At 51.1% G+C, this 23410-nt stretch overlaps 1 protein-coding gene across 1 annotated transcript in view; it reads right to left on the bottom strand.

The window, feature by feature from the left end:
* Window positions 1-247: 247 nt before the first annotated feature.
* The window catches only part of SLC6A3 (solute carrier family 6 member 3), a 36848-nt gene continuing 13685 nt past the window's right edge, over window positions 248-23410 (bottom strand). Inside the window, 13 exon segments of the mRNA XM_054578647.1 lie at window positions 248-324; window positions 1357-1553; window positions 2844-2857; window positions 6457-6528; window positions 7146-7313; window positions 8716-8816; window positions 11390-11489; window positions 12253-12381; window positions 13532-13644; window positions 15861-15985; window positions 17326-17429; window positions 19116-19250; window positions 20511-20649. Of these exon segments, the coding sequence (XP_054434622.1) occupies window positions 248-324; window positions 1357-1553; window positions 2844-2857; window positions 6457-6528; window positions 7146-7313; window positions 8716-8816; window positions 11390-11489; window positions 12253-12381; window positions 13532-13644; window positions 15861-15985; window positions 17326-17429; window positions 19116-19250; window positions 20511-20649 (1474 nt within the window).

The raw sequence follows: 23410 nt of genomic DNA, 5'->3' as shown, positions 1-23410 counted from the left end.
AGGAGTTCTTCCCACCTGGAATGTGACACCAGGAAGCCTCTATGTGGGTGCTGTGGCCACATATCCTTTGTTTCATGAACCTCTCCCAGGGACCTCCAGGTGCTCACACTGCACCTGGGGCGAGGACACAGCTGGGATAAAATAGGCCAGGGTCCTGTGAGGCTGTGAATGGTTGGTCAAAGTGGACCACACCTGTTTCTGAGGCACCACAAGACCAGGGAGCAGAGGAATCACATTAGTGCGGAGATCAGCTCACTTTGTCCCCTTGGGGCAGGTTCTGTGTCCAGCCCAGGGTATGTTTGATGGCTGACAGAGGTGGCGGCACTGTGGAGCCGAGAATGGGGTGCAGGTCACAGCCATGAGGCCGGCAGCACCCCAGGGAAGCAGCAGCAGCAGGAAGCACTGGAAAGCTGAGGCATAGCTCACCAGCATGTGGCCGAATTGATGATGGAGCCAAAGGGGCAGACTCTGTGTGAGTCCCGTGATCCCTGGGAAAATGAGATCCAAAGGAAGTGAGGATGTTCTCTGGGGACCTGGGGCAAGAATGATCATGAAGGGGTAGGGGCATGAAGGCCCTGATGTGGGTGAGTCTGCAGGATACCCTGGCTGGGGGCAGGGCTGGAAGGTCTGGCAGGAGAGACGGGCACCCTGACCATGTGGTTAACAGAATAGGCTTTTATTCCAAGTATAATGATAAACCACAGAGGTCTCCTCTAAGCTGTGGCCTGAGCTGACTGGTATCTAGAAGGACCTCTTTGGCCCGAGTAGACGAAATACCCTCAGGGACCAAGGACAGGAAGCCACTTACAACTCTGGCAGCATGTCTCTAGAAGAGGCACTTGGCCCAGGCAGCAGCGGTGGCTGGAGTCTGGCCACATAGAGGCTGCAGAAGAGCTGATGGGACAGATGAAGCCTCAAGAGAAGCAGGCAGGACAGTGTTAGGTTGGCCTGAGCCATGGGCACCAGGGAACCAGGAGGCACAGGCCTTGGGGGTCCAGGTTAAGCCCAGCAGACCTTCAGGGCCCAGGCTGTGCTCCCTCTGGGCTGGAAAAGTGCCAGGTGAAGAACTATAAGAGAATGAAGCTGCGAGCCCAAGGCAGCTAGCCCAGAAAAACAGGAATATCAAGCAAAAAATGTGCCCACACAGCCGTGGTTGTCTTTCCCGCATATATTTTTTATTGTTGGTGATGCTGAGTATGGATGGACACAAACAGACATTGACAACACTGGTGTTCTACATGGAGCTTTCGATGCTCCCCAGAAGGAGGGCAGACCTGATTCCTCTTGGCCACACAGCAGACAACCTCCAGCTGACAGGCTAGAGTTCTCCCTTCCCCCAAGCAGCAAATTCCACACCCCGTGAGGCCACAGTCCACTGCAGGAGATGCTGGGAGGACTCTGCACAGTGAGCACACACAGTGGGACTTCTCTGCAGAGCACAGAGCTATGTGGAATGTACTGCCAACAGCCCAGTGCATTCTGATGACCCATGGTACTTTCCCTCCAGGCCGACGGTCCTTGGCCAACAGTCTTCTCTTGCTTTTACTAATATTCTTATAAACAACAACCGGAACACCAGCAAACAGGTTTTTAGAAACCAACCCTGCATTCTGAGAGTTGGTTTTGATTCAAAGGTAAATATGATTTTAAAAAGCCATTCCCTAACTTAAAAAGTGTTGTTATTGATGTGATATGTGCCTGAGAGAAATAAAATTCTGGCAGGTTCTTATTCCCAAGGTCACTGCTCAAGGCTGCGCCTGGTGAGGTCTTCAGGCTGCTTGCCTTTGGGGTTCTGCATGGCCAGGCCTCAGCAGCTGGGGACACACCCCTGCTCCCTGGGAGCGTGCTTTCTCCCGGGGCTCGGGGTCCAGGGCAAGGTGACCATGAGCTGACCAGGGCCCACATCAGACAAGAATTGTGGCAGCCCTACAGACTCCACAGAGTTTGTTTTTCTCAGCTCTAAGGAAATAGATAGCATTCCCGTCACACATGGAACCCTTACCCTTGGCGGCTCTGAATGGACTGCGTGTGTAATGTGAAGACAGGAGCAACTCCCCCCACCCAACTTGATCACCTTTTGCATGGTTTCTTCCACTTCACCTTCTGCACAATTAGGCAAAATAGGATGTTTGGCTTTTTAAATATGAACAAAACAAATGACTCGGGCAGCTGTTGTGAGCGCGGGGGCCCTCGCAGAGTGCACCTATAATTACTGTATTTCTTTTCGGCACACAGCTGGAGTGAGACCTGTGCTCTGGACGGCAGCAGAGCGTTGGGGGAGCCGCATGACATGAATAGAACACAATGTTTTCTACCTGCGGGAATGGGCACAGATCTACTAAGTTATACAGCGACACAGGACGGACAGCAGGTCCTCTCCCCGTGGCACAAGGGTGTAAACAGTCAGAGGATCAAGCTCCTGTGTGTTTCCAGTGAAGCAGAAGTTAAATAGTAGAGCAGCCCTCCTGTCTGTCCGAGCTCAGGTGTGCCATCTTGGCTCATGTCTCCCCTGCAGTGGGGCAGCTGCCCAGGGTCTTCCTTCTCCGCTCCCTTCTACACCATGAGCCAGTGGTGCAGCTGTGAAGGAAACAGGGTTTATTTAGAAGTGAACCGAGAAGCTGATGACTGGCTGGCAGCTGTGAGAGGTCTCGGCTGAGAGGATGGTGAGGACGCAGCCTGGGAAGCTCAGGGCGGCTGGGCCAGTGCTGTGTCTGGGGCAGCCTAGACCTGTGACTTGTTTAACCTCCTCTAAGCAAGTCATCACTTGATGAAGAGAAGCTGGGAAGCACCGCTTCAGCGAGAGGCCAGCACATGGACCCGGCGGCCACGGTGGCCCTTGACACCGTGCACTCAGTTGCTGGCCAAACACCGCACACCAGCAAATCTCGGACAGGTCTCAGATGTCATCTCCCAAGAGCATGTGTGTCACCTGTGACGCCCCAGGCTCCCTCAACTACTATCTGGGGGCCTCTGGTCCACCCCAGTGAAAGGGTGCACCCTGCAGTTCCACGTCCTTGCTTGACCCCAACAGGTGCGGGAGCAGGCCTCATGAATGCTCAGGACAGATGAAATCGACAGGACGGCTATTTAGTCGTCCTGCAAATGTCATCGCCTATTATGCAGCTGGGAGTTCAGCCTATTTTTGAGCATAAGCCATTCTATCACTAAATGGCAAGAACCATGCTTTTAAAACATTTTCAAAACAAGAGCATGCAGAGCTTCTTTCTGACCTAGCCCAATCTGCCGCTGGTCCTGCTGCAGGGCTCTTCCATCACCCACATGGGGGTGGGGCTCCAGAGGGCCTACAACGACCAACAGGTGACGCCAGCACTGGCAGAGCCCAGGTGCTCTGTGAGGGGGCTAGTAGGCAAGGGAGGCCATGCCTGGGACCCCAGCTCGAAGTCCCAACCCTCTGTCCTGGCCATGGACAACAGTAGAAGGCAACCTTCTCTGGAGGAAGATGTGCTTGGGGGCATCTCAGAACTCCCACGGATTAAGATCAAGCCATCTTGATCTCAATGAGGAGACCTCATTAAGAATGTGAATGAGGAGACTAGGAACATGGCTGCAGCCCACCCTGAGTGAGGTGAGAACGAGCAGAAACTTCAGGCCCCACCCACCAGAGAGGTTGCAGCTGTTGGATTACAGGGCAGCTATGTAAGACATGTTTTAAAAGTGACATATGCAACTTACAGTGATGCATATTTCACAAGAAATAGGTGGACACGATGTAACTTCCAGGGAGGAAGTGAAGGGTAGCTGTCAGTTCAGCGGGATGCAGTCAGGGAGCCACGCGACGAGGGCGGGGGCGCAGCTGCGGCTCCCTGACTGGGCCCATGACAACTCTTTTGGGAGCGAGGGCAAAAGAAAGACATTTATAGACCTGCAAAAGTGTGGAAGTTATCAGGAGAACTTCTCAAGGGCATGTCTGAAGGATGTGTTTTTGAAAATCAATTAAATGATCCTCAAAGGAAAGATGTATATGCCAAAAAGTATAATGAACAAATAAACACTAGACATGCACATTAGTACAAGGGACTATATCTGTGTACATTAATACAAGGGAAAATAGCAATGGCGATCATGACAATAACAGTAATTATGTCTAATTTGTGGGTTAAAGCGATAGAAATGAGCTATTGGGCACTAACAGCATATTAATCAGCAGAAGGAAGATTTAAATCCATGTGATATTCAGAATGGGGGTTGAGATATTGCTTAACTTTGCACTTGAACTGAAATATGCATGGTAGAATTTCAAATACTACTATTAAAGGAATAGACTAAAGTCCTAAACATGTAGAAAGAAAAAAGTAGAATAAGAAAAAAAAGCTAAAATTAATCCATAAAAAGATAATATAGAAGAAAAATGAACATTAAAAATGGGACAAATAGAGTGGAAAAGATAGTAAAATCAAGACCAAACATATCAATACTTACAACAATTATAAATTGATTAATCTGCCTGATTGTCAGAGTGAAATATTCCAGGCCTATGCAAGTTTTGAAAAAAAAAATACCTACATTCTAAAGTCACTGCAGAGTTGAAAGTTAAAAGTTTGCAGAAGATATCTCAGGCAAACTCAGAAGAAACCTAGTGCAGCTGTACTTGTTTCAGACAAAAAGTACTTTAAGAGCAAAAGTACCACAAAGGAGAGAAGATGCCTCAGGCTGCTGGGAAGATGTGATAATTCTCAATAAGTATCTACCCCAGCAAATAGTTCAGAATGTATAAAACAAGAGCTGGTACAACTGTGTGGGGGAAATTGGACTAACATGCTATCTAGGTGGGATATTATGTAAACATCTCTTTATTACTCATGGTCAAGCAGAGTTAAATTAGAAAGTTGTAGATTTGAAGAACAGGATATATAAGCCTAATCTAATGAACAGAAGGAGAATTTTGTATCAATAATTAGTAATACACATAAATAAAAAATTAAATGTAAATATATTGATCAGATACTCATCCATAAAGAAATTTCCACACACTTCAAAGAATAGGTAGCATAGGTGTCTGAGCACAATGCAATTAATTTAGAAATTAATAACAGAAAGATTCACAAAACATCCCCACGTATTTGGAAATTTAAAAGCAGATTTGGAGAAATCACGATATATATTAAAATATGCTTAGAACTGAATAATAAGGAAAAAACTGTTAAAAGTTGTGGAATTCAGCCTACATGGTATTTTGAGAGAAATTCATAGCCTTGAAGGCTTATATCAGAAAATGGAAAGGTTGAAACTTAGTGATCCAAACTCTAAATTAAAATGTTGACAAAAGTATAACAGAGTAAACTCAAAGAAAGAAGAATGAAGAAATAATAAAGACAGGAGTGGAAATAAATGAGACAGTAAGCAAAGCAAGAATAGCACCCTGCACCAACTCATCTGCCCTTCACACTGTGTACAAGAAAGTTCTCCACCCCAGTACATCTCCCTTGTCCAGCCCTTCCTGAAATCATGCCCCTTAGATGGTGTTTGAGTCAATGGATGGTGGCATCCAAGTCCTGGAAGGACTGGCCGTCCCGCATCGCAACTAACATCAGCACCCTGACTCGGCCCTCCCCTGGTCAGGGGCTGTCTCACGAGGTGGTGGAAGAGGGGGTGCCTGCCAGGTCACCTCCCACCCACAAGCTATGTGACTGTGGGGTATTCCTTAGCCTCTCTGTGCTCCAGGGGCCCCCTCGTAGGGTGTGGAAGTTGTGATGTGTCATGCGTTTTCTCTGTCTCTCAACAGTGTTAGGACCATTTCTGCAGTGGCTCCATAGCATGTGATAAATACATGTGGAAGCTCATGCAGGAGCAGATGGCTCCCAGTTGTAAGGTGAGGAGATGGAATAAATCCTGCCACAGGCATTGTATGACCCCTACTCTCTCCCACATTGAGCCTCCGCTTATCTCCCCCAGACTCCCTGCAGCTCCACCCCATTATAGCAGCCTGAGTGACCCTGTCAACTGTCATCAGATCTGGGCTCCATCAGAACCCAGCCCTAGGCCTTCTGGAGCCTCTCATCTCCTGCAGATGACCAGCCTGGGTTGCTCCAGGTTTTCCTCCCTCGCTCATCCCTCAGCGAGACATGCATCCTTTACTGATCCTACCATTGCCCTGCCCACCCGTCAGGGCTGTTCTCTGTGCTACGTCTCCACATGGAACGCAGGCTGCTCCCTTCGCACAGATGTCTGCTCAGGTGCCACCTCCTTGGTGGGCCCCAAGTCATGCTCTGCCCTTGTCTGTTTTCTCTTTCTCCATGTGCCCATCTGCATCTGATATATTTCATCTGCTGCCTGCCCCTCTCCAGGTCAGAGGTTCACAGCAGGTGGTATCAGGGAGCATTTAGTGACTGAATATATGAGCCTCCCAGCTTTCTGAGGGCTGTGGTTCAAGGAGAAGCCTTGCTCTCCAGATCCGTCTGCATCAGCTGAAGGGGAGGCGAGGGGAGCGGCACTCACCGTGAACTGGCGCACCTGCCCGCTGTCCACCAGCTGGCGCTCCTTCTCGGGGGTGATGGCATAGGCCACTTTCTAGGAGAGATGAAGAGACCGTGGGCACTGGCACATGCTCAGCGAGGTGACTAGGCTCCCCAGCGGCACGCGGTCAGCTGCAGGAGCTGACACCTGGGTCCCCTTGGGCCCTGGAGCAGAGTGCAGCACAAGCTGAAAAGGCAGATGCTGGAGAAGTTTTGTCTCCATATCAGCTCATGGTGGACTCCAAGTGAAGGTAAACAGCACTCACTCCCATGGCCCAGGTCGGGCCCCAGGGCACCTGAAGCTCACATGCCATCTGGGAGGAGAGGCACCTGCTTTCTGTCCCATTCAGCTCCAGGAAGCCGGCCTTCCTTCCTCCTCCTGCCCCAATGGCCCGTGCCCCGGGCCTAGACAAAGAGCAGCCGTGCTCCTTGCTGGTCCTCCAGAGCCCACCTCCCAGCAGCTGCCATCTCTGACTCTCGTGAGGCCGGGATTCCTCCCCAGGGTCACAGCCCTGGGGGACCCTCCCACAGCCTCATCTGTCTTGAGTACTGAGATCGTATGTGGTTTATGGGCAGGTTTTTCCCAGCAGGAAGTGAAAGCCCACTTGATGTAGTTGGTGGCCTCACGATCAGGTGACTGAGATGGGTAAGGGGTCCTGTCCACATACGCACCTCCCGCAGGGACCCAGGCAAGCTGTAGAACTTGTAGGCCGCGTAGATGGGCACCATGGCCATGGAGGACGCCGCGATGGTCCACCCTAACGCATTGGCCCACTCAGGGAAAACGTAGTCTCCGTAGTGCGGGGGTCTGAAGGTCACGATGCTGACCACGACCACAAACTGAAACCAAGGGCAGAGGTCACACGGTGACATTCGGCTGGTGGATGGACAGGGGATGCAGAGGTGGAATGGAGCCAGCGTGTCAGGGCGGAGGGTCTCCCAGCCACCACAGCTCTAGGGGCCCAGGCCCTGCAGACCCGGGAACCAGGTGGTGGGCTTGCTTCTGCAGCTGCCCTGTGAATCCTGAGCGGCTGTCACGGGACGGTGTTCCTGAGCTGCGTGTCCTCTCAGTTCTGAGTTTGACTAGTGGGAATTCCCTCAGCTGTCCTTCGATAATCTCACATCTTGTCCCAGCTGGGGGACCTGAGCAAGTAGAGTAGCAGAAGAACACCTCATCTGTCTGGAGTTCCAACTCCCGCAGCCTCCACCCTCTAGGCTGCGGGCAGACAGACGTACTGGAGACAGACCTCAGGCTGCCAGGAGGGGGAGACAAGCATCTTCCGAAAGTGTGGGTGTGGCTCTGTGAGAAGCAGCGTTTTTATCACTGCACTTCTGACCCCTTTCTCTCTTTTTCGCTCGCTAGCATTTGGGTTGGCCGATGACGGGGTCTGCCTGAGCCGCCGGCCCATCCCAGGCCCGTTCCGAGTGACCGCTGGGCTGGCTGGGGTGGGAGGAGAGCCCGAGGTCAGGCAGCACTGGTCTCTGTGCACAGCTCCTGGACTCTCCACTCAGACCTGGACTTGGCCTTGAACGGCCCTCTGGAGTCACCTGTTCGGACCTGCCAGGATAGTTGAGGTGTCATGAGCCATGGGGTCTCAGTAAACTACTCAGCCTTGCTGCTGCAGTGTGAAAGGTGCCATGGGCAGCCTGTAAATGAATGGTGTGGCTGTGTTCTAATAAAAGAGATGCATGTAGATTTGGCTCAGATGATAAAAGCCAAGCAGCTACTGGATATGTGAGTGGTGCCTGTGCCTGGCAGGGCCCCTGAGGGCAGAGCTGAACCAGAATTCATGGCACTCTGCCCTCTGGATTGAGTACTTGTTGCTCCAGGAGGTCTAAATTCTATCTTGGCCCTCAAGGCAGGAAGTCAATAACCTCACTGTCTTTGGGCCTCCCCTCCAACACAGAGGGGTGTCCGAATGCAGGAAACACAAGGGCCTTATCCGGGGGAAGGTCATCCTGGACCCCATGTGAGGTTGCCCAGTGGGTCTAATGGGGGGGGCATATCTTCAGGAGGCCAGAAAGAATTTCAGGGACCAGCCTGCCCTTCTGGAGTCCTGCATGACTACCAACTGACTCCATATCAGAGACCTGGTCTCCAGGCAGTGTGGAACCCCTGCCCCCAGCCTCAAGCACATTCACTTGCCCAAGTGAAAACCTGCCTGCGGTTGCCACCACTGATCCTGGGGTAGGTGTGAGAGCTGGGGAAGAGCAGCGACATGCATGGCCTTTGGCCCCTTACCAGGAGGAAGCAGGGGCTGACGAACTTCCAGCACAGCCGCCAGTACAGGCTGGGCCGCTGCCCGGTCATCTGTTTGATGTCATCACTAAACTGCCGCACACCTGGGAGAGCCAAGCTGGGAGGTCAGGACAGCACTCTCCCCAAGACCCAGGCAAGTGCCTTGGTCCTTGCTGAACCCCGGGCCCACCCCAGTGGACCTCAAGCTCAGACTGCCTCCTGCAGGGACCAGCCCCGCTCCAGACTGCCCAGTGGTCTTGCAGACCAGGGGACCCCACACATGTCCCCCATGGTGACACCGGGTGACGTATGCTGCTCCATCCTAAGGGTCACTCAGGGAGGCCTGTGGGATACCAGCCACTCTGCCTGGCCGCTCTTCACCCTCCACTCACCTCAGGTCCTCCTCCCAATGTCCCACAGCTGTCCCTGCCTGATTTCTGCAATCATTATTTGTTTTGTCACTTAATTTGTGGGGGGATTTCACTTAAAAATTTGTGGGGAGTAACATACATATAAAAGTTACCACCTTAACCATTTTTAAGTGAACAGTTCTGTGGCATTAAGTACAGTCACATTGTCATGCAGCCATCATCTCCATCGATCTGTAGAACTTTTCCATCTTCCCACACTGAGACTCCGAACTCATTAACGAGTAACCCCCTTCCTCCTTCCCCCAGCCCAGGGAGCCACCCTTCTGCTTTCTGTCTCCATGAATTTGACAGCTCTAGGAACCTCCTGTGAGTGAACTCACACAGGATCCTTCCTTTTGGGACTGGTTTATCTCACTCAGCATAATGTCCTCCAGGTCCATCCACATTGTAGCGTGTGTCAGGATTTTCTTTTTTTAAAGGGTGAATAGTATTCTACTGTATGTACATAATCGTCATTGTTAAAGGAAAGGTATTTCTAGATGATCAATATTCTCTCTAGGAGATCCTAAAAGTGAGGTTTCCTGCCCTGAATTTAGCCTGGGCTCTGGTCCTACTGCTGCAGCTGGTTTGCCGATCTTGGTGGGTAAGTCTCGTAGGTGTCACACATAGGGACATATCGGAATTCCCTCTCACACTCCAATCCCATCATCAAAACCCTGAACATGAAAATGAACCCGGGGGCAAAGAAGAATAGAGAAGCGCAAACGCAAAGGCCAGCAAAGTGGAGAGTGTCCACTTGGGGCCCCACAGCCCTTCCTGACTCGGCCCCATGAGCAGGCCTTGGGTGACCCTGCCTGGTGCTGGGCCATCAGCACTAAGACCCACAGGGCCTCTTGGTGCATTGAAAGGTTGCTATATTCTGATGCAGTCTTACTGGAAGTGCAGATTTTGTTTTATTATATTTAGATAAGGGGGGTGTGAATTGCTTTTTTGAGAAATAACGGAGATCTCTGCCCTCTGAGGGTTTGGGGAGCAGACAACCACTGTCCGGCCAGCTTCCCTCCAGCCTCCACCAGCACCGGGTTCATGGCTGTGGGAAAGCTTGAAGCTTCCCTCATTCTATGTGGTGTTATTTTGCAGGTTGGGGAGAGATGACAAGCTATTGATTCAGGGTGCCAATGAAAATACGGAGTTCAATATTTCCTTTTACTTAGAACAAATATAATTAAAAAAAAAAGTTCTCAAGATGCAAACTCTCTGTCAGTTCAGACTCTCAAAGCCAGGGCATGTTAATAAATTATAGTTTCCATGGCTCTGAGGCAAGGAACACAACCCGCTCTGTTACATGAGGGTTCTTGTGAAGTTGGGGTTTGTGCAACACCAGGCCTTCAGCTTCAGCACATATGTGTTTGGAGCAATGTGCCTGTTCCCCTCAAAGACACCTGGTCAGGTGATCTGAGTTGGCACCATGATCCATTTTATGGAAGAGAAAACTGAGAGGAGAGAGGTGGGTGGCCTGCCCAGGCCGGGCACTCAGGGAAAGGGCAAAACCTCCTCCAGACTTTTTGGATGCTGGTAAATGACACTGGTCACCATGCCAGTGGGGGTGGAAGGCTGTGGCTACAGGCCAGGGACAACCGTGGTCTGGGAGTGACCTGCTGACCAGTAGGCCCCCAGCCTTGTGGGGCTCACAGCTCTAACCTACGAAGAAGCACCTGGCCCTGGGCGGGCCTGGAGTCAGGTGAGCAGGGATGTCCTTGCGGGGTAAGGAGTTCTGCACCGTAGGGGCCTGATGCATGAGCAGAGGCACTTTGAAACACAACAATTGATGAAGGGCATCTGTTAATCATGTTCTCTGATGAGGAACAGGCTCAACTTGTTTCTCTGGTGTCTTGAAGGCTGGTCACCTCTTGGTTAGCTGGATGCAGACCTTCACCAGCATTAGTGTCCCAATGTCCCAGGAAACCATTCTTTCTAAAGAACCGATTAGGATCTCTTTGTAGCATAATTAAGTGGCCACATGGAATGCCTCTGACCACAGTAAGGATTTTGGGGTGCCATGTAGGCTGTCTTCACTGATCCAATGGAATGATGGTTGCCAAGCATCTCATCTCTGTGATGCCGTGGTAACCACAATTATCTTCTTAGAACTAATATTCATCCTTTTCAAGCCATCTTTACTAGAAAGGAAGCAGCATAGCAACAAAGCAAGAGGAAACCAGCCCTGCTAGTCACAGAGATGGCTTGGAGGCTAGGTCTCCTGCTGGCTGAGGCACACCAGTCCCCAAGGAAGGCTTCATTCTTACCGTAGAACCAGGCCACCCCAATGGCCTCGATGAGCACCCCAAAGAGGATGGATGTGCCAGCTGCAAAATGGTCCAGCAGTGTGAAGACATAGATGCCACCCTGGAAGAGAGGGGAGCGCCTGCTGAAGTTCACATGTCCCGGTGTGGCATCCCTGGCCCACGAAAGCCTCACCCACTCAAGTGCTTTTCCCAAACAGAAATCTGGCCTCTGGGTTCAGTTTACAGACAGATTCTGTTTTATTTCCTATAAAGTCCAATTGAAGTCACTGAAATTAAATCCACACACAACTTCTTAGGGACACATCTATTACAAAAAAATAAAGACCTCTTTTCTCCTTTCTCAGAGCTCCAGGTGCCATTAGAAATGAAAGCAACCAAATGCCAAGTTTGGCAGAGCCTCTATATGAAAAGGAGGTGACCTGGGCACCCTGTACCCCGTGGAATGGCCTCCATCCAGCCCCACAAATCCAACAGACAGGTGGCTGAATCAAGGGCACCTCTCAAGGAGCTGTCCAGGTGCTGGTGTAACTCTAGACCAAGTCCCACTTATGCCGTAGCTACTCCATGTGATCACAGCTATTCTGTGTGACCATGGCTACCCTGAGTGTGACAATGGCTACTCCATGTGACCACAGTTATCCATGTCACAACAACTACCATGCATGTGACCATGCTACCCTGAGGGTGACCCTGGCTACTGTGAGTGTGACCACCCGAGAATAAGTCGAGGGTTGTTTTTTGTGGGGATGCAGCTCTTAGAAGAACGCAGAACTGTGGCTCTGTCTGGCTCAACAGCACCAGCCTTGTTGCCCAGTGCTGAGTGCTAATGAGACTTCACCAGATGAAGCTGAGTCTGTACGTACATTGGTGACGCAGAAGAGGGAGAGAAGGAAGGTGGCCAGGACGATGAAGAGGGTGAAGAGCTCCCGGTGCCTGTGCAGAAGCTGGAACTCATCAATGAGCCCGGTGATCACTGACTCCATCCCGCCCATCTGCAGCCAACACAGAGCAGGGGACGCGCTGGGGGGGTCACTTGGCACCATGCCCTGGTGTGATTGACATGTAATTCAGAGGATGTTCCCCTGGAAAATGGAGTGGGAACTGCATGGTGTCCAGGGTGCAGAATGCCTTAAAGACAAGACAGTCCCTGTGAGGGCTTCTCTCACAACATGGCCATTGGAGAGAGAAGACTGGAGGTGGATGCTCTGTCCACTGGTGGTGACTTTCTCAGCCACTATGAAGTCCTGGTGCGGGGAGAGAAGTGCTACCTGGCTAACATATGAAGTGTTTCTGACTAAGAGTGTCACGATGCAGTGTTGCCCACATGGACCTGACTGCTTGGGGACCCTCTTTGCCCTACTCTGCTGAGACCACCTCCCCCAGCAAATGCTGTCATGACTGCATCCCCAACAGACATGCTGTCCAAGGGTGTGGTCCATCCCGAGGGGCTGGTGACCGGATTGGTGGGAGAGGAGGTGGAGGGCTATGGAACGTGACTGGTAGTCTCATGGGGAGGGACTCTGCACTTTGCAGGAAGCTCAGGTGGACAAGGCCAGTTCCGGGGACCCTGAGGTCTCAGCTGTTGGTCATGAGCAGGCAGTGGGGACAGACACCGAGAAGTCCAGAAGGCCCAGGGCTGAACAACAGCCTACTGTCCATCCCGGCACATACCACACACATACATGCACACACACATGAAGAGCCACATATAAGACATTCAGTGGGCAGGCCTGGGCTGCGGCTGGAGACTGCTGTTGCCCTACCCTGAAAATGCAGCCATCCCTCCTGGGGGCTAAGGGGTCAGGGAAAGTGATGAGTCATTAGGAACCTGCCTGGAGTGTATGGTCGCATCACCTTATTTTCCTGTGCAGCCCTCTTGCTTCGTGTGTGTTTAGGGTCCATGGTGGCTCAGGCAGAGGGTGCAGCTGGTGCCCCCAAATGAAAAAAGAAGGGGTGAGTTGGTCCAAACACCCTATCCTGGGAAAGGGCTCAAATAATCAGGGGACCCCCTCCCTGCCACCCATGTGGGGCTCTGTGTGAGCACGGGAACTTTAGGGGACCCTCAGGGAGCATCTGAGGCTGCAGATGAGCCTGGTCGTCATGGGCAGAATCCTGGGTACAGGAAATGTTGATGTCACTCACAGCACTGTCGATCCCCAGGGTGAGCAGCATGATGAAGAAAACCACAGCCCAGGCCGAGGACAGCGGGAGCGTGGCAAGCGCCTCAGGGTAGATGATGAAGATCAGCCCTGGCCCTGAAAACAGAACCTCTGGTTGCCACCGAGTGTCACTTCACATGTCACTTCATGCTTATACCTTCTTGCCTGCCCCTGAGAGGCCAGCTTAGCCCTTTTCAAGGGCCTTTAGACTTAGCAGCACAAAATCTTTCCCATTGCTGCCTCTCTTGTCCTTCCTCCTGTGAATTTCGCAGACACCTGGCCTTGGACTCTAGAGAATGGAAACCCAAAACCCATGGGAGACTGATTCACTTGTCCCATCCCTGGTGGCCCTCCCATTCTCCAAATCACTTTTGTCCCTCTCTGTGGAGGCTCTGGGGGAGGAGAGAGAGGAGCTTTGGGGCCTGCCTGTGTCGCTGAGCATGCAGTGACCCCCTGGGTTTGTTCTTCCTGAGCAAGTTGCAGATGCGTGTGCACCCTCACACACTTGCACTCACTGTGCTTCATGAGCCATATGTAGTCAATATTTTCTGTGCTGTGTGGTATTCTAAATGTGATCTTTAAAACCACAGTGTGAATGCAGAGACCACATTCACGAATGCTGTGTGGTGTGTTGCTAGGAAGGGGCATGCTCCTGGGCACAAGCCAGCACTGCTTGGATCAGCCCCTTGTACAACATTCTGGGACTGGTATTGCTGGGTTGGGGCAGGTTGCCATGGGCAACCGCACCTGCTCCTCATCCCCAGCAGGTGGGATCTGGGTAGAGGGGAATGAACACTGTGAGCTTGGACAGATGGGGGGACGGGAACAGCAGGACCCACCTAAGGTGAGAGGCAGTTTGGCCTCAGATGATCCAAAGTAAAAAATATTCCCACAGGAAGTTGGTAACTGACCACATTCATGGCCAACTTTAGAATACACATGGACATAGCTGACTAGCACTGTCACCGAGCCTCTGCTTACAGAGGTACCTCATAGCTTTTCTGATTCTCCCAGTCCTCCGTCAGCCTGTGTTGGCACCAGCCAGGAACGGGGCATTTGTGGTCCTCCTAGAGAATGGGGCAAAGGCCGGAGGTGGGCCACTCCCAGAGGCTCTATGGGCTCTGGGGTCGGGCTGGGCCCTCTGATTCCTGAAGGCCCATGTTAGGGGCACCTTTTCCATTGCAGGGCCAGGGGGTGGCTCTTTGAGATGCTCTAAAGTCTAAAAGCCATAAAGCCAGGAACCCAGCAAGATATCTGTTAACACCCTCACCTTGCATTTCTGTACCTGAGTTAACATTTCATCCTGTTTTCTTGAGAATTAGAATCCTAAATGACATTTACTTTGCTTGTCATGCAAATGCATAGAAAACATTCATCTTTACTTTCAGGGGTTAATAAAGGTTTTTGCAAGTTATTGCTGTTTATCATAATAAAGGGCAAAAAGAACGGTGAAAATGCATAAATGCAAGTGAGTAAATTTCACTGCTCAGTACTTATTTGCATTATGCTCCTTTTCTCCTGCCTTTATTAAATTTTTTTCTTAGAGGAAAGAATATGGACTTGAAAACATATGGAGGTTTCATCCCAGCCCCCTGCTTTCGGTGCAATTTCAAGGGCTCATTTTTGGATCTCAGAGTCTCTGTGTCCTACTTTCAAAGTGGGGGCTTAATGCTCAACCTGCCAGGAACTAGATGGGATGATGGACTGCCCGGCTTAGAGCCCAGGGCACAGGTGCGGTGGGTCCTCTGCTTCCTCCTCCCTGAAAGACCACTGACTCCAGAGTAAAAAGACCCAGGAAGCTCAGTCAGTGGCACTCACAGGCCTTTTCTGAGACTAAGGAGCAGCCCCAGCAGAAGAGGGAACTTTCCAGCCATCAGGAGAAGGGGGGAAGCCTTCAAACTCAGGGCAAGTTGCCCCTGAGCCAGAGGACAGTCTTCAGGGATAGACCTCTCACCACTCACCTGCAGAACAGTCCTGAAGGCGGGGAGGGGACGCAGCCATTTCAAAAGCCCTGGAACCTGCACAGACCCAATTCAAGGCTGCCTATGCCACGGTTTCCATCATGAACTAGAACCAAGCAGACCGCTAAGTGCCCAGGGGGCTGCAGCGATCAGAGTCTCTCCTCAGCACCCACATCTGTGCCCAGCTTCCCAACTTTCCCTGCCTGGTAATCGTTCAGGTCAACAACTCTTACGGTACGAGGGCCTGTGCGCCTGTATGCCTCCCCCTCACTTTGCAGGAAAACACATTTTGAGAACTGACCTACAGCAGGTGGAGGTGTAGGGGCCCCATCCTGCCGTTGGGGGACTCACCATCCTTGGCCACATCCCCGATGGGCACACTGTGCTTCTGGGCCATGTACCCCAGGAAGGAGAAGACGACGAAGCCAGAGGAGAAGCTTGTCAGGGAGTTGACCGAGGTGGTGATGATGGCATCTCTGTGAGAACAAGACACCCCATCCCAGCGCTGGTGTGGCTGCAATTTCCAGTCATTATTCTCAATTTACAACACCTGTTTCTCGAGGAGCATGGCCAGGCCCTTGTGCAACCACAGAGCCTGTCTTCCGGCTGCCCTGCTGGTGAGGATGGACTTCCCATCTGGGACCTTCTGGCAGCAGGCTCTGGGCTCCAGGCATGTCCCTAGGGTGACCAACCATCACGTTTGCCTGGGAGTGAGAGACTCATGCGACACAAGACCCAGTGCTGAAGGCGAGAGGGTCCCCACCAGCACTGCTGGGGCTCTGGGTGGGCAGAACAGACAGCTGTGGGCGTCTCCACCTGTGCCGAGCGGGGTGTCAGGCAGGGGGCACCTTGTTTAAATGCAGATTCTGAAGGGGTGGGTCTGGTGGGTCCCAGATGATGTTCTCCTGCTGCTCCTGGGGGGTCGGTACTATTGATCTGGGGACCCCACTCTGAGGGCCAGAAGAGAGCAGGGGAGGGTTGGGTGGGGTCAGCCCTTCTGGGAGCCCCAGTAGAAGGACATCTCAGAGTGCCCTGGCCTGGGGGGCACAGGTGGGCTCGGGCGGGGCTGTCTCAGGGACTGCCATCTGGAGTTCACCCTCTGTGGGACCCTGGCAGTGGTCTGTGTGGTCACTTCGCTCTGTACATTGTCTGTGTTTCTTTACCCTATTTTATCCTCAGGACATGAAAGAATATAAACACAAGCCCATAAAGTTCAAAGAACACAAGTCCCAAATAAATTGTTTCTGTTTTTAGAAGGATTTTGGGTCCAGCATGTGGTACAGGTAAGTCAGGTCATTCTAGCCCAGGTGACATGGCCGAAGTGAGTACATGGTGCTGCTACTTTCTTGCCTGTCCTGACGCTGGTTCACCTGGGTGCCTCTCCATAGGGTGCAGGGCACCCTTCAGGACCCAGGCTCCCAGGTGCAGGCCAGGGGACAGCGTGCAGGTGCTTCACTGTGGGGAAGCCTGGGGGAGAAGCCTGACCCTGGGCCTAGGGCGGATGAGGGGGCAGGGGTGAAGCCTCAGGGAGAATCTGTAGCTCCTGGAATCTAGGAGATTTCCTCACAGAGAAGTGATATACACCGTGTATCTCAATACTTCCTTTAACACGAGAATCAAAATTTTGCCGGCAACTACCCCATTTTAATTTCCACTTAAAATGCCATTTTGGCTTGGAGGCTTCGCACTCACAGCTTATTTTCCCTCCTTTTGACCAGGGACATATTATGACACCCCCACCTGCTGTATCAGCAATGTGCCCTTGATTTTGCAGACCCTCTTATGGGAGGGGACGGGGTGGGAGCTCCAGACCTACCTGTAGCAGTTGTTGGTGAATTTATTGTAACTGGAGAAGGCGATTAGCACCCCAAACCCAACGCCCAGTGAGAAGCATATCTGCGTGGCAGCGTCGATCCAAACCTGCGGCAGAGGGGAGACGCGCGGCTGTTAGAGATAATTGCGGGAAGCGAGAGCCAGCTGTCACAGGCAATTGTGTTAAGACCGAGGCCCCGGCTCCCTGCCCTCCCTGCCAGTGTCTCCAGCTGAGATGTCTCCAGGTCCATGGGACAGAGTTGAATTTAAACTCAACATCATTATTTACAAGCAACTGGCTCCAACAACATGATCAGAGGCAAATGCGTCTCAGGGAATAAACCTTCCCGTGTCACTGGCCTGGACGAGCGGGAAGAAAAGGGACTGCGTCTTTGTGCATTATTTGTGACTTCCCTCGGAATATCAGTACCATTTTCCCATTCGACCACAGTTCATTTATTATGAATTAATGCTGGCATCTGTTTTGCTCCCTCTTGCGTGCTGCCCGGAGTTGTGGTCCGGGGCTTCTGCTGCATTTCCTCTCTTTGGTTGTCCAGCTCCCTCTTCTTTCTCGGCAGGGAACAGGTGTCTGCTCTTATGGCCTCACTGTGTGGCTCCTGGTCAGTGCCACACCACTGACGCTCACTGCTGTCCTCACCTGTGAGCTTGAAGGCATCGTGTTCAAGAAGCCTTCCTCCTATGGCTCCTGCAGCAACTCCCCTGCTGGGGCTTCCGAGGCGCCTGGAGCAACGCTGGCCTCCCTGTTCCCCCATTCCTTTCCACTGCTGCCTCAGGGCTGCTTCTTCCTGAGTCCTGAGGAGCTCCACACCTGCCTCTCATTGCAACCCAGCTGCATAAGGCAGCCACCTTCCAAAAGGCCCTGTGCCCCTAGCCTCAACCTTCCCCCTCTGGCCACATGCCCCCTCCACAGTTAGTTGAACTTCCCTGGGTGGCTGTTGGAGCCCCACCCTCTGTCACAATCTAGTCCACCTGAATTTGCAACAATTCTCTTTTGAAAGCTGCCGTTCCCATTACCCCTACGTCCATCTGCCAGTGGTGGCTGCCGTTCCTGGGCTGTTTCCCTGCAATATCACCCCTTCTCTCTCTTTCTCGGGAGACCCCCCTCCCATGGCCTGGCCAACCTTCCTCTCCTCTGAAGGCTGTCTCCAAGTATTCCTTTCTTTGCTGAAAAAACCTGCAGCTTAATTCTGGACTTAGTTTCTGATACCATATAATTTAGATCATGCCCTTGTGCTCTGGGCACCTGGAGTGTTTCACCAATGAGGTCTGGCTTCCTGGGGAGGGAGCCTTGGTTCCTGCAATGCTGACAGGTCTCAGCCTTGTTGGACTGATGAACAGGGAGGTGGCACTCAGGGCCTGCATTCCATGTGAGCGGCAAAGCTCTCTGGCTCAGGCTGGGCAGCCCCATCGGTGCTTATCCAGGGAACCCAAGGGCGACCCTCCAGGAGGAGAGCTGGACTATGGGGAAGACCAGCCTTCTTTCTATTCCTGCAGAGACCCAGCAGGGATCTGCTCCACCAAGTGTGTTCTTTGGTCCATTCAGCTCCCCACTATGCCCACACCAGACAGTGAACTCTACCAGTGGGGTCAGGCGTGCACATTGTCTTGCAGAACCTCACACAACAGGGCAGACAGCGCCTGTTGGATTTATAGGGTGAGTGAGAAATACCAGATGAGCCTTTGGGATCTCCTGTCCCCCAAAACAGGCCCCACCCTGCACCACGCCTGTCAGTCCACATAGACTGCAGGGCTTTGAGCGGTGGGCATACTCACGGATGCCTCGCAGAGCCGATGGAAGTCAACGCTCAGGTATGCTCTGATGCCATCCATGGCTCCGGGAAGAGTAATTCCTCGCAGGAGCAAGGCGAAAAGGACCATGTATGGCATGGTGGCCGTGATCCATACAACCTGGGGAGAGGACAGTGTCACCAGGCTGCACAGGCCACCTGCTGGCAGGGAGTGGGCACAAGTTCACCCTGATGGTTTGTGTTAAGAGAGGGGTGGCCTCTGACTGGGAAGCCCAACATCCCAAACATTCACAGGATGCCAGCTCAGCAAATGCTCCCTGGGATGAGACTATAAATGCCTCCTATCCTGTGCATCTTTCCCAGGGATTAAAAGAGGACAAACGACTTGGCAAGGAAGGAACATTCCTGTTCTGTATTTGGTCTGTCACAGTATGAGTAGGTAGGAGTGGCTGAATTTCTGATGAGTGAGATGTGAGCAAATTTCACTGATTGTGCAAATGTGCACCTGTATTATGGGAAGAGGATGGATTCTGGGCTGCAGGTAGGGGAAGAAAAGCACTGTCACGATCAAAAGATTCCCATGTGTTCGTGCTTCACTACATGTATTATTACAAGTGATGAACACATTGTGGTCACAGCTACTTTGGTTGTCCAGATAATAATAAAAATATTTTCATCAGCAAAAACCAACCTAGGTTGTACTTGTCTTAATGCTGGAAACACTCTGCCTTGGGTGCTTTCCCAGTGATGTCATTCCTCAACCACACTCATGTGCTAACTCCCCAATCCAACCACAGTCACCTCTCTACTCCATAGCTCAACCCCCAACCCCTATGGTCACCTGTCCATTCCTCAGCCAAACCATAGCCCCTTGTGGGCTTCCCAACCCAATCTCAGTCCATCTGTTCACTCCCCAACCCAACTATGATCACCTGTCCATTTTCCAGCCCAACCACAGTTACCCCTGTCCATTCTACAACCCAAACATGGCCTTCTGTTTACTCCTCAACCCAAACATGGCCACTTGTTCTCTCTCCAACATAACTACAGCCACCTCTGTCCACTTACCGACCTAACCTTGACCCACCTGTCCACTCCCCAGCCCAACCACAGCCACCTGTCCACTCCACAACCCAACCTTGGTCCACCTGCCCACTCCCCAACCCAGACATGGCCTCTTTGCCTACTCCCAATCCAAAAGTGGACTCCCTGTCCACTCCCCAACCCACCACAGCTACCCCTCCACTCCACAGCCTAACAACAGTTATCTGTCCGCACCCCAACCTACCATGGCCTACCCATCCACTCCTAAACCCAACCACAGCCCCCTGTCCACTCCTAAACCCAGCCATGGCCTCCCTGTTCACTCCCCAACCATGGCCACGTGTCTACATCCCAGTTGGCAAGGTTGCAGCCTCACCTTCCCAGAAGTCTTCACTCCCTTCCACAAGCTGAAGTAGAGCAGGACGATGACCAACACGAGGCAGGATGTGAGCTGCCAGCGGGGAGGACCTAGGTCATCAATGCCGTGGCTCTCGTGAAGGTGCAACACACCACGCCTGGAGAGGGAGAAAGCACATGGCTCTCCTTGGGGATTTACTCATAAAGCTGTTTCTAGGACACTGAACACACAGGTTTCATCTTAAACCTTTTAAGTTGCTTTGAGAATTAGCACCTTGTCTGCACCGGTCAATTCCCTTCCCCAAGAATTCCCAAAAATTCCCCCCAAGTTCCTCTTGTTTGAAGTTGTGTGAAATCCCACAGACAGTTCAGAGGACAGGGCATTGTAGATGCTGTCAGCTGGGGAGAGGAGCCAGAAGCACCAGAGCTGCATAGGACAGCCACACTAGTCATGCCAGGATGCTACAGGGCACAGGGAAGGGTGGCTGCTTCCCAAGATTAGGCACATGGCGTGATGACGGAAGGATGTCTGGGTATGGTGGTTTGGGGCTGAAATGCAGAAATTTCTGGAGTGTACATGGCCTGGAGGACCAAATAGTGATGGCCTGGGATGTCATCAGCTTTAGGAAGGGTGTAACAATTCCACTTCCTGTTGCATTCCTTCTTCGGGTGTGCTTATGGTCATGGTTCTTGGATATGGATAACAGAGTATTTGAGGTGTGCCAGGCAGGCATGCACTGGGCTTTACCTGCACTGCCTTGTTGGGTGCCCACTGCAGCTGTCCTGCTCTTTATACAGACAGGGAACCCAGGAACCAAGAGGGCAAGAACACTCTCCAACCTGAAGTCAGCCAGCAGCAGAGCCAGGATCTGGCCCCGGATAGCTTAACTCTGAACCTGTGCTCTGTCTGCGGGAAGCTGGTTGCCATGAAAAGGGGGTGAAGAGCCTCTGTTTTGGCTGTGAGAGATTGACATCATACCAATTAGAAAGCTGGACAAAGTACATGAAACAAGTGTTTGCAGATATGGGACTGGAGCTGACACAGGGCCGAGATTCCTGGGAGAAGGGAAGCAGCGAGGTGAGCCCTGCAAGGCCCCACTTCCCCGCTGGAGGCACCTTCCCCGTGGCAGACAGGGGTCCCGGAGCACAGCATGGGGTCTTGCTGTGTGAAGGAAACAGTGACAAAGTTCAGAGAGTCTGAGGTGCTGGAAAGGCTCACCGCAGAAGCCCGCTGACTCAGCCACAGGGTGAGATTGTTCAGGTCTCAGAGTTCACACAGGGTTGAAGACCACTGAGTCCCCCTGGATGGGGGGGAGGGGCTTGCCAATCACATGGAGAGCTCAGTGGACTCTGGAAAGGCCACTGCAGTGCAGGGCATAAACGATTCCTGAAGCGAAGGCTGCCTCAGAAACATTTCAACAATGCGCAGAAGGAGAAAAATGTACCACAAGCAAATCATCTTCCTACCAGGGCAAATCCAGCACTTGTTAAAGGAAGATCACAAAATCTAAATAGCATGAATATAAAAGTCACTAAGTCTAACATCTGGCAAAAAAATTACTAGACATAACAAGAAGCAAGAAAATGTGACCTATAGCCAGGAGAAAATCGATCCATAGCTCCCTCACACCAACATAAAAACCCACTCAAATGGGTGTAAGACCTGAAATTATGAAACTATTGGAAGAAAACACAGGCATAAATCTTCAATGGGTTTGGCAATGGATTTTTTTATTAAAATATTCAATTTATTTAAACAAACATCAAGCAAACAACAAACCAGTCCACCTATTTTTTTCTAACCCTCTACCTCTTATCTCTGGCAACCAACAATCAATTCTCTGGGTCTATGAGCTTAGTATGATTTTGTTTTTGTGTTCTTTTTCGTTTTGGTTATGGACTTTTCCATATGACACCAAAAGCACAAACAATAAAAGAAAAAAATATATAATTGACTTCATCAAAATTAAAAACTTTTGTGCATCAAGAGGTACTATCAACAGAGTAAAAAGACAATCCATGGAGTGGGAGAAAATATTTGCAAATCTCATATCTGATAAAGAATTAATATCCAGACTATATAAAGAGCTCCTAAAAGTGAACAATAACAAAAAACTCCAAACAACTCAATTAAAAAGTGGGCAAAGGACTTGAGTAGATATTTCTCCATGGAAGCTATATAGATGACAAATGAACTAATGAACTCATGCTCAACATCACTCATCATTAAGAAATGCAAATCAAAACCACAATGAGATACCATTTCATAGTCATTAGAATGGCTACTATAAAAAAAAAACAGAAAACAGGCATTATCAAGGATGTAGACAAATTGGAACTTGTGTATGTTCTTGGTGAAAGGTAAAATGGTACAGATATAGAGGAAAGCAGTGTGGTAGTTTCTTAAAATACAAACAGAATTTTGATATAATCCAGGAATTCTACTTCTGGGTACACACCCAAAAGAACTGAAAGCAGGGACTCGAACCAGTATCTTTACACCATTGTTCATAGCAGCATTATTTTCAGTAGCCCAAAGGTAGAAGCAACCCAAGTGTCCACCAATAAATAAAACATCATCCATCCACAGAATGGAGTATTATTCAACATTAAAAAGGAAGGAAGCTCTGACACATTACAACATGGATGAACCTTGAGGACATTATACTAAGTGAAATAAACCAGACAAAGGACAATCCTGTATGATTCCTCTGTAACTGTATGAAGTCCCAACAGTTGTTGAATGCAGAGACAAAAAGCAGATGATGAGTGCCAGGGGCTGGGGAGAGAATGGGGAGTTAGTGTGGAACAGGGACAGACGCAAGATGAAAAACTCTGGAGACAGGCGGTGGTGATGGCTGTACAACAATGTGAAATTACTTAATGCCACGGAATTGTAAACTTAAAAATGGTTAAAAT

This window comes from Pteronotus mesoamericanus, unplaced genomic scaffold (assembly GCF_021234165.1).
Source record: "Pteronotus mesoamericanus isolate MK-2021 breed Mesoamerican mustached bat unplaced genomic scaffold, CSHL_Meso_final contig_50, whole genome shotgun sequence".
Taxonomy (NCBI): domain Eukaryota; kingdom Metazoa; phylum Chordata; class Mammalia; order Chiroptera; family Mormoopidae; genus Pteronotus; species Pteronotus mesoamericanus.
This window is presented reverse-complemented; position numbering and strand designations above follow the sequence as displayed.